The sequence below is a fragment of the Chrysochloris asiatica genome, unplaced genomic scaffold (assembly GCF_000296735.1).
Source record: "Chrysochloris asiatica unplaced genomic scaffold, ChrAsi1.0 scaffold00037, whole genome shotgun sequence".
Lineage (NCBI taxonomy): Eukaryota > Metazoa > Chordata > Mammalia > Afrosoricida > Chrysochloridae > Chrysochloris > Chrysochloris asiatica.
The window spans coordinates 18019554-18034333 of NW_006408555.1; the positions used below are offsets into that span (position 1 = coordinate 18019554).

Consider the following 14780-nt stretch of genomic DNA (forward strand, 5'->3'; position numbering starts at 1 on the left):
AACAAGATGGATCAGCCAGGTGACATCATTGACGGCATCAAGTGTGGCGGCGGTAGTGAGGTTGGCCCAGGATTGGACATTGTTTCGTTCACTGTGAGTCGGTTCCGACTCGATGGCACCTGACAACAACAACAACAAGAAAAAAAAAGGTCATAAAAATGTCCGGAAAAAAAGAAAATATCAAAATGGATGTCAGAAGAGACAATGGAACTTGCTCTTCAGTGTAGAGATGGTAAAGCAAATGCAAGAAATGAGGAAGTAAAAGAGCTGAACAGAAAATTTCAAAGAGCAGCTCAAGAAGACATAGTCAAATATCATAATGATATATGCAAAGACCTGGAGTTAGAAAACCAAAATGGAAGAACATGCTCATCATTTCTAAAGCTGAGAGAACTGAAGAAAAAAAAATTCAGGATTCTGTGGAAAAAATATTGAATGATACAGTATACATCAAAAGAAGGTGAAAGGAATGACTACACAGAGTCACTGTATCAAAAAGAAATGGTTGTAAAACAAAAAAAAACCCCAGAGGGAATGGGACCAAATACTGTTGAATGATGATGCACAGAGGAGATTGTAATCATTGCGATGAAATGATGTGTAAAATCGATGTTTCCCATGTAAATTATCACTCAATTCACAATAAAAACTTAAAAAAAAAAAAAAAAGAAATGGTTGATGATCAACCACTTCAACAGATAGAATATGATCAAGAACCAATGGTATTGAAGGAAGAAGTCTAAGGTACACTGAAGGAACTGGCAAAGGGATATAAATTGAAATCTTCCAACAAATTGATGCATCCTGGAGGCAATCACTCATCTCTGCCAAGAAATGTGAAAGACAGCTGCCTGGCCAACTGATTGGAAGAGATCCATATTTGTGCCCATTCGAAAGAGAGATGACCCAAAAGAATGTGGAAATCACTGGACAATATCATTAATACTACATGCAAGCAAAATTTTTATAAAGATACTTCAAAAACGTCTGTAACAGTACATTGACAGGGAAATGCCAGAGGTTCAAGCTGGATTCAGAAATGGATGTGGAATTTAGGATATCAGTGCTGACATCAGATGGATCTTGGCTGAAAGCAGAGAATACCAGAAAGATGTTTACCTGTTAAATTGACTTTATAGAGACTTTTGACTGTATGGATCATGACAAGTTATCGACAACATTGTGGAGAATGAGTATTCTGGAGCACTGAATTGTGCTTATAAGGAACCTGTACATAGACCAAGAAGCAATCATTCAAACAGAACAACAGAACACTCCATGACTTAAAATTAGAGAAAGGTGTATGCCAGGGTGGTATTCTTTTACCCTACTTATTCAATCTGCATGCTGAGAAAATGATCTAAGAAGTTGGATTATATGAAGAAGAACATGGCATCAGGATTAAAGGAAAACTCATTAAAAACCTGTGATGTGCAGATGATATTACTTTGCTTGCTGTAAGTGAAAAGGATTTAAAATACTTACTTATGAAGATCAAAGACCACAATTTTTAGTATGGATTACATCTCAATGTAAAGAAAACAAAAATCCTTACCACTTGACCAATAAATAACATCATGATAAATGGAGAAAAGACTGAAGTTGTCAAAGACTTCATTTGGCTTGGCTCCACTATCAACATTCATGGAAACAGCAGCCAAGAAATCAAATGACATATTTCATTACACAAATCTGTGATACAAGACCTCTTTAAAGTGTTCAAGAGTAAAGATGTTAGTTTGAGGACTAAGATACGCCTGACCCGAGCCATGGTATTTTCAGTAGCTTCATATGCATGTGAAAGTTGGACACTAAATAAGGAAGACCATAGAAGAATTGATGCTTTTGAGCTATGTTGTTGGAGAATAATATTAAAAGTACCATGGACTGCCACAAGAACAAACAGATCTGTGTTGGAAGAAGGACAGCCAGAATGCTCCGTAGAAGTCAGGATGGTGAAAATTCTTCTCTCTTATTTCAGACACATTATCAGGAGGGACCAGTCCCTGGAGAAGGACATCATGCTAGGTAAAGTGGAAGGTCAGTGAGAAATGAGGAAGCCTACCAAAGAGATGGACTGGAACAGTGTGAGCAGCAATGGGATCAGGCTTAACAAAGACTGTGAGCAGGCATAGGATCAAGACGTCTTTTGTTCTGTTGTGCACAGGGTTGCTATGAATTGGAAGAACTCAATGGCATCTGGAGTCCTGGTGTGGCGCTGTGGGCTAATGCGTTAGACTGCAAAGCCGTTTGAACTGCAAGGTTGGTGGTTCAAGCTCACCAGCTGCTCCTTGGAAACCCTATACAAGGTTGCTATGGGTCGGAGTTGACTCGACTCGATGGCATTTAACAACAACAACAATGGTACCTACCAATAATAATAACAAGCTTAGACCTTGGATATCGTTGTTATGACATGCTGACCTAAGTTCTAGACAATTTGTTTGCAGTGGTGGTGACATTATGCTGAAAAAGCCCAGTACATTTTAATGTGAGGTAGAGGTCATGTTTGGACTGGCTACCTATGTGCCCTTCATACCTGGTGCTGAATCTGCTTCATAAGCTCTAGGTTGTTGTTCAGATTCATTTCCAGCTCATCTACTGTCTTCTGAAGTTGATTCTTCTCCTTGTTTGAAATTTCAAGCATCCTCTTGACCTCAGAAAGTTCTGATGTCAGCTCATCTATTTGTTTACTGAAACAAATGACAATCCGGAAGGATGGACATTATTGCCTGTGTTGGGGGACAGTGGAAATGACCATATGGGGAATCTTATCCCACTCCTAGGAACTTCTAGGTATGAGCCAGTGGCACCTGCTAGATGCTAGTTGCTCTTTTGCCTTCAAAAACTCCTTCTGCTGTGTCTGCAGGTCTTTCCGTAGTTCTTGGATGGTAACTTCCTTCTGCCTGTCCAGGACAATGTAGCTTTGAAGTTTCCTCTGGGAATCCTCCAGCTTGCTCTCAGCCTGAAAAGCCTGTTCTTTATATTGGACTGCTTGCTGAGCTACAGAGACAGGAAGTAAACCAGGATATATACATATGAGAAGGGAGCTTGTGGGACGCTCTCCTAGATCAGACTCTCAAGTAAGACAGTTTCCAAAGTCTCTTCTTTCATTCCCATACCTATTTCAATGACCAGTCTATCCTCATTTTTCTCCACTTCAGTATCACTCCCAAGGAATACTATGAAATTCTCTCTCTTCAACTACCTCCCACCCTCAATCATGGCCTCCTCCTTGACCAAAATTAAACAAACTGGCAGAAATTGTTCAGTGTCTCTTATGTGTCTCATTATGTCCTCAATGACTAGTCCTGACCTTTGTACAAGGGGGCTTCACAAAATTCATGGAAAATTCCATTATTTTCTCATTCTGTCTTTTTCATGAATTTTTTGAAGCCCCCTGAGCCATTACTGAAGTGAGCAGATGTAGAGAACATGGTATTATTCACTTCACATGACTGAACATTCAAGAAGAATGATCAATGTGTGCCAGAGGAGTTGCAGGTGGGCTCATGGAAAAATGGAAGCTGAGCTGAGCCTTTGAGGTAGGAGGAAGGGAATTCCAGGTGGGGGCATTGTTAAGAATGAACATGTGGTAGAGGGAGTGGGGAAGATCTATGGGAGGAGACTAGTTTAGTTGGAAAGTGAGGAAGAGAGGTGGGAAATTAGAGTTGAGTAAATTAGAGAGGGCTTTGAAAGTCTGGAAGAAATGTTGAGACTTGACTTAGTGGGTTAGAGAGAAGGGACCTGACATTAGGAAAGAGTGCTTAAGGAAACTGGAATGGATCAGAATGGAGAAAGGCTTCTTGCACTGTCCTTTTAGCCTACATCTGTGTCTCCAGTGGGTATGAGGGGAAAGCACTCCAACATGTTGCTCCTCTACACTTGATGTGATCCCATATCCCATACTCCTTGCTATAGTTTCTACTCTAAACGTCCGTTTTCTCTCTACTTCATCCATCAAGTTTTCTAGTTGGGGATATCACAAGAAGGATGGTGTTACTTTGGAAATAATGACACATTTTGGAAGTAGAATGAAGGATTTTTTTTCCCTTCCTTTTTTAGAGGGAAAGCTAGTAGGCTCCATGTGGAAATGTTGAATTAGAGAGATTGCCCAGATGGAGCAATTCCTTAAAGATAAGCCCGACCACAGGTGTGAAGTTAGGATGGAGTCCCTAGGTTGTTGGGGTCATCTGCAGAGGATGTAGCTCCATGGAGGGAGTTCACCAAGATGGGAGGACAGAGGAAAGAAGGAAGGGTCCTAAGGGATGACAACTATGTTAGAGCAGGGGCAGGGAAGAGACAATAATGAGCTCTGGTAGCGTAGTGGTTATGAATCAGGCTGTGAACCTTAAGGTCAGTGGTTCAAAACTACCAGCTGCTCCACGGGAGAAAGATGAGGCTTTCTACTCCCGTAAAGATTTACACCCTCGGAAACCCTGTACAGGGTCGCTATGGGTCGAAACCGACTCGACGGCACTTAACAACAACAACGTGGAAGAAAAGGGATCTGCTCTGTCTCCAAAGCAAAGAAACAAATGTTGAGGTGTAGGTGGCCATCACTGTCAGAAACTCAGGTGGAGTTAAAGGAGAGCAAAGAAAAAGTCAGGTTTTGACTCTTTTCTTTTAAACTGGGATATCATTCACATACCCCAAAATTTACCCTTTTAAAATATACAGTTCAGTGTTTCTCAATATGCTTACAAAGTTGAGCAATCATCACCCCTATCTAATTTCAGAACATTTGTATCACTCCCCAAAGAATTCCCATATCCAAGGTACGATGATATTGGTGACCTCTGAGGAAGCAGTTTTAGCAGAGGGGCGCAGACACAAACCACAGTGCAAACTCTGGAGAGAATGTGCTCAGAGGCAAAAAGGAGAGAGAGGAAATGTGAAGTCGGGGAAGGTAAGGGCAACTTGTGTCATGCAGCAGTGTAGTGAATGAAAACAGCAAAGGGCAGAGCCCCGTTCTTTCTGGGTGTCTGTGTGTAAATCCAGCAGTTCAATTTCCCAAACACAGTGCTTGCTTCATGGGGTGGAGGGCTTCAGAGAGGAAGTGCAGTTGGGGGTGAATGAAGTTCTGGTAGATGTAAACTGAGACCAGAGAAGGTTTTGGAGTATGAGAAATTGGGAAAGGGAGGAAGTGGAAATTTGACGCAATGAGTCAGAAGCATGGTGGGACAGCTGCTTGCTGGGTGCCTCACCAGCTTGCTTCTTCTGCTGTTTGGCCTCTTCAAGGCTACTCTTCAGCTTCTGGATATCAGCACGCAGGGCCTCACAGTTGTCCTGATTGGCATCTAATTTGTGTTCTGTTACCATTTGTTGCTGCTTCTCAACCTTCATCTCCTTGTTTTTAAGGGCATCCAAAGCCTGTGCTAGTTCCTTCTCTAGCTTGTGTAGCGTGTCCTCTTTCTCCCGGAGGACCTGAGAGGAGTAAAGTATTAATGCTGATAATGCTGAACTAGCATGGTGAAGTCAGCTAGAGACAAGCAAATATTGTCCAAGCTACCTTCATCTTTCTCTTGGTCATGGCCAGAGCCTTCTAACTGTGCTCCCTACCTCCACCTCTGCTTCCTTCCTGGCTTTTCCCACAGAGCAACCAAACGGTTCTTTAGAAGTACAAGTTAGGTCTTCTCACTCCTCTGCTCAGAACCCTCCAATGGCTACCATCTCATGCAGAACAAGGCCAAAGGTTGACAACAACCTCCCAGGATGCTTATAATGTGGTCCTTGGATACCTGTCTGACCTCACCTCCTGCCACCCACTCTCCTCCCAAATCAGCCATGCTGGCCTCCTGGAACACGCTAAATAGGTTTAGGACGTAAAGCTTGCACTTGCTATTCCCTTTGCCTGAATACTGCCTCGGTGACTCACTTACTTCATTAAAACCTACAAAACTTATGGCCAAATATTACCTTACCTAAGACGTTTCCCCTAATCACTCCATAAAAAAGCCACCAAACTACCTACTTCATTCATTTCTCTATAGGGATTTATTAGTGCATGACCACCACTCTCCTCTGTCTGTTTGTCATACTCAACAGGGTCATCCATGGTGAAGAGGTTTCAGCAGAGCTTCCAGACTAAGACAATAGGAAGAAGGAGAGGAAGAGTACTTCTGAAGGTTTAGCCATTGAAAACCTTTTTGAATAGTAGTGGAACATTGTCAGATATAGTGCCAGAAGATGAAAACAGGAATAGCATGAGACTATGATCAGATATAGTGCCAGAAGGTGAGCCCCTCAGGTTGGAAGCCACTCAATATAACTGGGAAAGAGTGGTCTCCTCAAAGTAGAGGTGATTGTGATGAAGCAAATGGAATAGTTTTTGGGACTTTCATTTGCTGATGGTACACAACTCAAAATGAGGAGAAACAGCTGCAAACATCATTAATAATTGGAACATGAACTGTAGAAAGTATGAATCTAGGAAAATTGGAAGTAGTCAAAAAAATAATGGAATGCAAAAACATTGATATTCTAGGCATTAGTGAGTTGAAATAGACTGGTATTTGCCATTTTGAGTCAGATAATCATATGGTTCACTATGCTGGAGACAACAAATTGAAGAGCAATGGCATCATATTCATGGTCAAAAACAACATTTCTACATCTATCTTGAAATACAGTGTATTTTATGACATGATAATATTCATACATATACAAAAAAGACCAGCTAATACCATTATTCTTAAAATTTATGCACCAACCACTAAAGTCAGTGATGATGAATTTGAACAATTCTACCAGCTTCTTCAGTCTGAAACTGATCAAATATGCAATCAAAATGTATTGATAATTACTGGTGATTGGAATGTGAAAGTTGGAAACAAAGAAGAAGGGTCAGTAGTTGGAAAATATGGGCTTGGTGATAGAAATGCTGCTGGAGATTGCATGGTGTGGCATTGTAGGATAAAGCACCGGACTGCAAGGTAGTTTGAACCACAAGATCAGCAGTTCAAACTCACCAGCTGTTCCTTGGAAACCCCATACAAGGTTGCTAGGAGTCAGATCCAACTTGACAGCACTTAACAACAATAACAATGACTGATTTATAACAAATACATTTTTAAACATCATAAAAGGTGACTATACACATGAGCCTCACCAGATGGAATACACAGAAATCAAACTGACTACATGGTGAAAAAGCCAAAACAAGAGCAGGGGCTGACTGTGGAACAGACTATCAGTTGCTCATATGCAAGTTCAAACTAAAGCTGAAGAAAATTAAAACAAGTCCAAGAGAGCCAAATATGACCTTGAACATATCCCACCTAAATTAGAAACCATCTGAAGAATAGATTTGATGCATTAGACACTAATGACTGAAGACCAGAAATGCTGTGGGAAGATATCAAGAACATCATACAGTAAGAAAGCAAAAGGTTATTAAAAAGTCAGAAAAGAAAGGAAAGACCAAAATGGATATCAGAACAGACTGTGAAACTTGCTCTACAGGGTAGAGATGCTAAAGCAAATAGTAGAAACAAGGTCAAAAAGCTGAACAGAAAATGTTCAAGTGCAGCTTAAGAAGATAAAGTCAAGTATTACAATGAAATGTGCAAATGCTTGGAGTGAGAAAACCAAAAGGGAAGAATATGTTCAGCATTCCTCAAGCTGAAAGTATTGAAGACAAAAATCAAGCCTCGACTTGCAATATTGAAGGATTCTATGGACAAAAATACTGAATGATGCAGACATTGTCAAAAGATAGAAGGTATACACAGAATCGCTGTACCAAAAAGAAATGGTTGATGCTCAGCCATTTCAAGAGGCAGTATATGATCAAGAACTGATGGTATTGAAGGAAGAAATTCAAGCTATATTGAAGGCATTGGTGAAAAACAAGGTTTCAGGATTTGACAGAATATAAATGGAAATCTTTCAACAAACTGATATAGCACTAGATATAGCACTAGATATAGCACTAGATATAGCACTCATCTATGTCAAGAAATTTGGAAGACAGCAACCTGGCCAAGTGATTGGAAGAGATCCATATCTGTGCCCATTCCAAAGAGAGGTGACCCAATGGAAATTGGAAATCATCAAACAATATCATTAATATCACATGGAAGTAAAATTTTTCTGAAGATAATTATAAAATGACTGCAACAGTACAATGACAGAGAACTGCCAGAAATTCAAGCTGGAATCAAAAGAGGACATGGAATGAGGGACATCATTGCTGATGTCAGATGTATTTTGACTGAATGTTTACTTGTGCTTTATTGACTCTGCAAAGACTTTCGACTGTGTGGATCATGACAAGTTATAGATAGCATTGCAAAGAATGGGTATCTCAGAACATTTAGTTGTGTTCACGAGGAACCTGTACATAGACTAAGGTAGTTGTTCCAGCAGAACAAGGGAATGCTGAATGGTTTAAAGTCAGGAAAGGTGTGTGTTTGTCAGCGTTGAATTATTTCCTCATTCGCATTTGTATACTAAGCAAATAATCCAAGAAGTTGGATTATATGAAAAAGAATGTGGCATCAGGATTGGAGGATGACTCATAACAACCTGAGATATGCAGATGATACAACCTTGCTTGCTGTTAGCAAAGAGGACTTATAATACTTACGGATGAAGATCAAAGACTACATGCTTCAGTATGGATTACACCTCAGTGTAAAGAAAACAAAAATCCTCACAACTGGACCAATAAATAACATCATGATAAGTGGAGAAAAGACTGAAGTTGTCAAAGACTTCATTTTGGTTGGAGCCACAATCAACATTCATGGAAGCAGCAGCCAAGATATCAAGAGCAAAGATATCAGTTTGAGGGCTAAAGTGTGCCTGATCCAAATAGTATTTCCAATAGCCTGATATATATATGTAAAAGTTGGACAATGTGGTTTTGGAAAAGAATATTGAAGATACCATGGACTGCCAGTAAAAAACAGAACAAAGCAGGTCTGTGTTGGTCTAAGTACAGTCTGAGTGCTCCTTAGAAGCTAGAATGGTGAGACTTTGTCTGTCATAATTCGGTCATGTTATCAGGAGGGACCAGTCCCTGGAGAAGGACATCAGACTTGGCAAAGTGCAGGGTTAGCGAAAAAGGGGGCGACCCCCTACAAGATGGACTGGCATAGTGGTAACAGCAATGAGCTCAAGTGTAACAACAGTTGTGAGGATCGTGCAGGACCGGGAAGTGTTTTGTTCTGTCGTGCATAGGGTGGCTATGAGATGGAACCGACTCGTTGGCACCTAATTAGTACTTGACATTATATATTAATTTTGTTGACTTGTTTTTTGTCTGTCTCCACCGACCCATAGCGACCCTGCATAGGGTTTCCAAGGAGCAGCTGGTGAGCTTGAACCGCCAACCTTGCAGTTCAAACGGCTGGCTTTGCAGTCTGGTGCATTAACCCACAGCACAACAGCAGGACTGTGGCACATCATAGAGGCTCAAAAAATATTGCTGAGTGAATACAACTGACTTCTATTTGTTTATCCAGTCTGTTGGTTTCTTATCATCATCTCCAAAAGGCCTGTTTTGACTGGTTGCTGTTGTTAAGTGCTATGGAGTCAGTTCCAGCTCATAGAAACCCTGTTTAGCATTTCTGAGGAGCAGCTGGGGAGTTTCAACCACCCACCTTGTGGTTCAAACCAGCTTTGCGGTCCAGTGAATATCCTACAGCGCCACACCAGCACTAGTGGACCTCCTTCATACCCTGAAGTAGAAGGTTTCAATGACTAGCTAGTCAGTCAGTTAGATTTTGAATAGCTCTGATAAAAGTTCAGAGCTGTTTTGGAAACTTGATTTATGTTAGGATATACAGATCTTCTAGGGTATCCGTAACCCTGTTGAATCTCTTCTGACTCATAATAACCCCATGTGTATCACATCAGAGTAGAACTGTGCTCACTCCATGGGCTTTTCAGTGGCTACTTGTTAACAAAGTAAGTCACCTGGCCTCTTTCCAAGGAGCCTCTGAGTGATCAGCAGCTGAGCTTGTTAATTGTTTGCACCAACCAGGGGTTCCTCCTAAAAGTTAACACTATTGGACAAAAGCTAGAGTCCCAACAGTACTCCCAAACTACCCGATTTGCACAGTCATAGGATATTTGTCATTAAAACAATTAAAATTCACTTGAAAGTCTTAGGAAGGCTAAGAAATAATTACGCTGTTTTAGAGAAGTTCCTGCCACTGTTGTAAAAACAAAAAAATGTGCTAAGGGAGCAATGCAAGTAAAAGTGCATTGAATTTCTTTGCAAGTTTCCTCAAACTTTTTCAGTACCTTGTTGGGCTGGGGAAGAACCTGTTTTGTACACAGTCAGCATTTCTATTATGGTCCCTGGCTAGTAACACAAATTCATTCTATGCTGTGAAATATACCACAGGAGGACTCAGGGTTGTTTCTGGCCTGAGAGCCACATCTCATGAGCATGTGTTTGTTGATTCCCCCAAAGTAATCGCTGGGCTGGAGTCTGTAGAGTGGCTCTCCACTTAGCATGTCATTCCTGCCTCTGGGGCTTCCACCAGACTGCCTTACCCTGTCTTTCTCCGAAGCAAACGTTTGGATCTCACAGAAGCGCCACTCCGTCTCCTGCAGTCGCCGTTGCAGATGGCAGATATCCTTATCCTTCCTCTCTATCTGAGAAGATGTCTCCTCCCGTAGCGTGTGCAGTTCCAGCTCTAGCTTCATCATGTCTACAATGGGATGAGATGGCACGCTGCCCTCCTCTGGCTCCTTGTAGCTCAGAGGAGGACTCAGCTTCCTTCTGGTTCCCCATGTGTAACCCAGCAGCCTGTGACTTACCCTTCATGATGTTCTTCTTCTGTTCTGACACCACATCTAGCTCCATCTTCAGGTCCTTCACGAGGTTCTGGTACTCCTCCACGTGCAAACACTGGCTGTCTTTCTGCTCCTGCAGGAACTTCAGTATCTGGCAGATGACAGAGAGCAAGGCAGGATGAGGCCATGGGGGAAGGATGCTTTGTAAAATGCCCATGATCCAAAAAAGGCAAATCCATGGAGAAAGAAAGTAGTTTAGTGGTTGCCAGGGGCTGGGAAGTGAGGACTGGGGAATGACTGCTGCTGTTGTTAGCTGCTATAGAGTCAGCTCAGGCTCATGGTGACCCCAGGTGTTACAGAAGAGACCAGCTCCACTGGGTTTTCTTGGCTGCCATATTAGTGAAAGCGGATCTCCACGCTTTCTCTTCCGTAGTAGAGTAGCAGGAGATAAGATAATGAGGTAGTTGGCAATCAGATCACATAAAGGATTATAATCCCTTTGCAAGAACTCTGATTCCATCTTGAAGGAATGGGGAGTTGGCTTTAACCAAGAGAAGGTAGAAACATACGGAGAAGGAGGAGCAATTAGTTGCCTGGGCAACAGGGGACACTGGAGAGGATTATTGTCATAATTTCAGAGCTGAAGCAAGGGAGGGTCGGCCGCAGCATGAAGACAGAAGGTGACAGCTGGAGAAGTACGGAGCAGTCACCTTAGACCCAGATGAGAGCCCTGTAGGGAATCTCAGGCTATGCTGTGCGAATTGAGGCGGGGAGAGGACTGCAGGAGGGAACTGTGACATGGATAGTCCCATCTCTAATAGAACATTCAGGTAACAAGGCTTTGGATAGCAAATATAAAAGACTGGTGAAGGTGTATCCTGTAAAAACAGAGTGCTATTAGATCTTGCTGTTAAGTTGGGATGTGGAGCTGACCTTTAAAATAAATATTGACTGAGATCCGAGGAGGAACCAGAAAGTCCAGTACTAATCCCTCATTCATCCAAACTTTCTGAGACCAGTAAGTCCTCTCCCCCACTGAGGCAGCTTCCCTGTCTTGTTTGGTTCTTCTCCCACCTCCGTTTGGCCATCTCAGAGCATACAGGCCTGCCATCATTTATCCATCCACAGCAGGACCTTGTGTGGTTGGCTTTGCTTTGGATCTCAAGTTCTAGGCATAGCTTACTTAAGATAAAGCCTCACCTAGAGTGGAACCCGACTTAGATTTGAGGCTCGGACTATTGATTTGTCAAATGTTGCCATTTGTTTACATTGTCTAAGTGCTTATTCAGGATTAGAATTATATTTAAGACTACTTTGAATTTTGCAAGCACAGAGTTTTCAAAAATAAAAAAGAAGGAGATTAGAAATTAAATTATCTACTCTTTCACCAATTTGCTACTTTTTACCTCCAGGTAGAAACTAGGAGCTGATGGGCCTTTTGGATCCAGCACATAGCTGGTGGAAGTGGGTTAAGAGCTACATGTACTTCTAACATTCAGTTCTAACTAACATTTACATTGCCAGATACACTGGTCAGGATTTAAAAATCAAGAGACAAACCCACTGCCATTCAGTGGCTTCTGATTCATAGTGACCTGAGAGGACAGAGGTGAACTGCCCCACAGGGTTCCCAATGTGGTCACATTTTATGAAAGCAGACTGCTTCATCTCTTTCTCCCATGAAGTGGCTAATGAGTTCAAACTGTGGGCCTTTCAGTTAGGAGCTGAGTGCTTTGCTCCTATACCACCAGCGCTCCTTCTCTTCAGGACTTAGCATATATTATGCATGGCATATAATGTGGCAGTGTCACTCAAAGTCACACAAACGATGAGTAGGAAACCCCTAAATCAAATCCATTAGGCACAAATAAGTAAAAGTTGGATACCTTTTTAATGTCTTCACAGTCTCCTGAAGAGCAAGGAGGATGTCTGTGGGTGGCTTTATAGGAAACAAAGTCTGCCTGTAATTTTATTAAAGACTCTTCACGCTCCAAAACCTGAAAAGAAACACAGGTCGATTATGCTGAATTATCAAAGGTAATAGGCTTACTACTATGACTGTTTCTGCAGGACATTCCTCTTTAAAGATTAAATTTTGTTGTTGTTGGTATTGTTAAGTGCTGCCGAGTTGATTCTGATTCACAGTGACCCTGCAGAGGGTTTCCAAGAAGCAGCTGGTGAGTTTGAACCACTAACCTTATGGTTAGCAGGTCAATGCTTATCCTATAGAGCCACACCAGGACTTCAAAGTTGTCAAGTCGGTTCCGACTCATAGCAACCCTGTATAGGGTTTCCGAGGAGTGACTGGTGAGTTTGAACCACTGACCTTGAGATTCAAACCGACCTTGCTTATCCTATAGCGCTACACCAAGACTGAAAAGTTAGCCATAGCATTATATAATTTATCACACACTTCCTGTGGGATTGGTGGAGAGAAAGAATTATATTCTCAATTTTATATCAAGGTTTAATAAGGTATTACAATACTTTGCCTAGTGTGGTCAGTGGCCATATTTTAGAATCTGTCCTGAGCTCTGTGTGGTCTAGTTTTTGATGCAGAAGTAGGTGCTTGGTAGACTATGATGAAAAGATGGATCTAACTATCAAAGAACAGTATTCAAAATTCATAAAATTCATTCTTTAATGAAGAGTTAAAGAAGGAAGCTTCTTATGGAGTTCATGGGTGTGTAATTTTTTTTGAAAATGAAAAATACACATGAAATTTTTGTGGTTTGCTTGAAAATAATTCAACACAAAATCAAAGTATCTAAAATAAGAAGTGGAAATGTGAAAAATCTTCTCTCCATTTATTCTTTGTTCTCTATTTCATTCAGGGAATTACTGATAATTTAGTACAAACTTTCATATGATGATGAGAGTTTTAGAAAATAAGGTATATAATGAGACATTTGAGGAATCTTGGAAGAGGTTGTTTCCAGTGACTCTTTTTGACCTCCTTCCTTTCCTCATAACTTATTTTGAGTCTCCGAAAAATGCTCTAGAAAACAGCACTCACCAAAGCATTACTGCAGGCCAGCTTATTTCGAAGTTCCTGGATTAGGTCATCCTGTTCAGACACCTTTTGCCAGACTGCTGACAGTCTTTTCACAGTGTCCTGGTGGTCTTGAATTATGCAGGGAGCAGAATACACATGCACCTTTGGGTGATCACCCTTGTCCTCTGTCTCCTGGGATGTTGAAAAAGAAGAAATTGACTTTGCTCAGAATTTGTGACCTAACGTCAGGATACCTTGAGCATGGAAAATCTCCAGGCCTATATATTCTAAAAGTAAATTCACACTCATATTCCCTTAAAAAAAAAATTTTTTTTTTTAAACTAGTGCATGCATACATACGATGAAAAGTTCAAATAGCCCTTACAAGTTCATAAAGCAGTTCACAAAAGTTATTTTCCTCCATCCTGACTCTGGTCCCCTTCTTCAAGACAGTCCATGTTACCAGTGTTGTGGGAATCCTTCTAAGGATGTTTTATGCATATCTGAGGATATATGTATATTTTACCACCACTTTTGTTCCTGTGCAAATCAAAGTTTTCTGCACACTACTTTCCACATTGTGTTTTCACTTGACAGTGCGTTTTAGATGTTTTCCATACTATTACTTGCAGATATATTTTACTTTAAAAATTTCAATTGACACAAATAGTACATGTATATCTTAGCTCTATAAAAAATGATAACATTACAGATAAGTCTAAATTTCTTTTTAACTACCACCTCTAATTGCAGATCCTGTTCTGTTGCCCAAAGAAAATGATTTGTGCATATCCGTCTAGAATTTCACCTGTACTTTTACATCCATTAAAATGTATCTGTAGAATACGTAAAATAATAATATTAAATTGTCTTTTTAAAGTATAAAACTTGATTTGTTTCCACTTAACAGGATATTTTAGGGATGTATCCATGTTAGTATAAATCTAGGAAAATTAGAAATTGTCAAAAATGAAATGGAACGCATAAACATCAGTATCTTAGGCATTAGTGAGCTGAAATGGACTGGTATTGG

At 40.9% G+C, this 14780-nt stretch overlaps 1 protein-coding gene across 1 annotated transcript in view; it reads right to left on the reverse strand.

Annotated features, from left to right (window-relative positions):
* Positions 1–14780, reverse strand: part of PMFBP1 (polyamine modulated factor 1 binding protein 1) — a 54487-nt gene that overhangs the window by 12154 nt on the left and 27553 nt on the right. The window contains exons 5-11 of the mRNA XM_006860322.1: positions 13769–13939; positions 12639–12749; positions 10777–10903; positions 10510–10667; positions 5208–5427; positions 2814–3003; positions 2540–2693 (exon numbers count right to left, since the gene is read on the reverse strand). Of these exons, the coding sequence (XP_006860384.1) occupies positions 2540–2693; positions 2814–3003; positions 5208–5427; positions 10510–10667; positions 10777–10903; positions 12639–12749; positions 13769–13939 (1131 nt within the window). The remainder of the gene's footprint in view (positions 1–2539; positions 2694–2813; positions 3004–5207; positions 5428–10509; positions 10668–10776; positions 10904–12638; positions 12750–13768; positions 13940–14780) is intronic.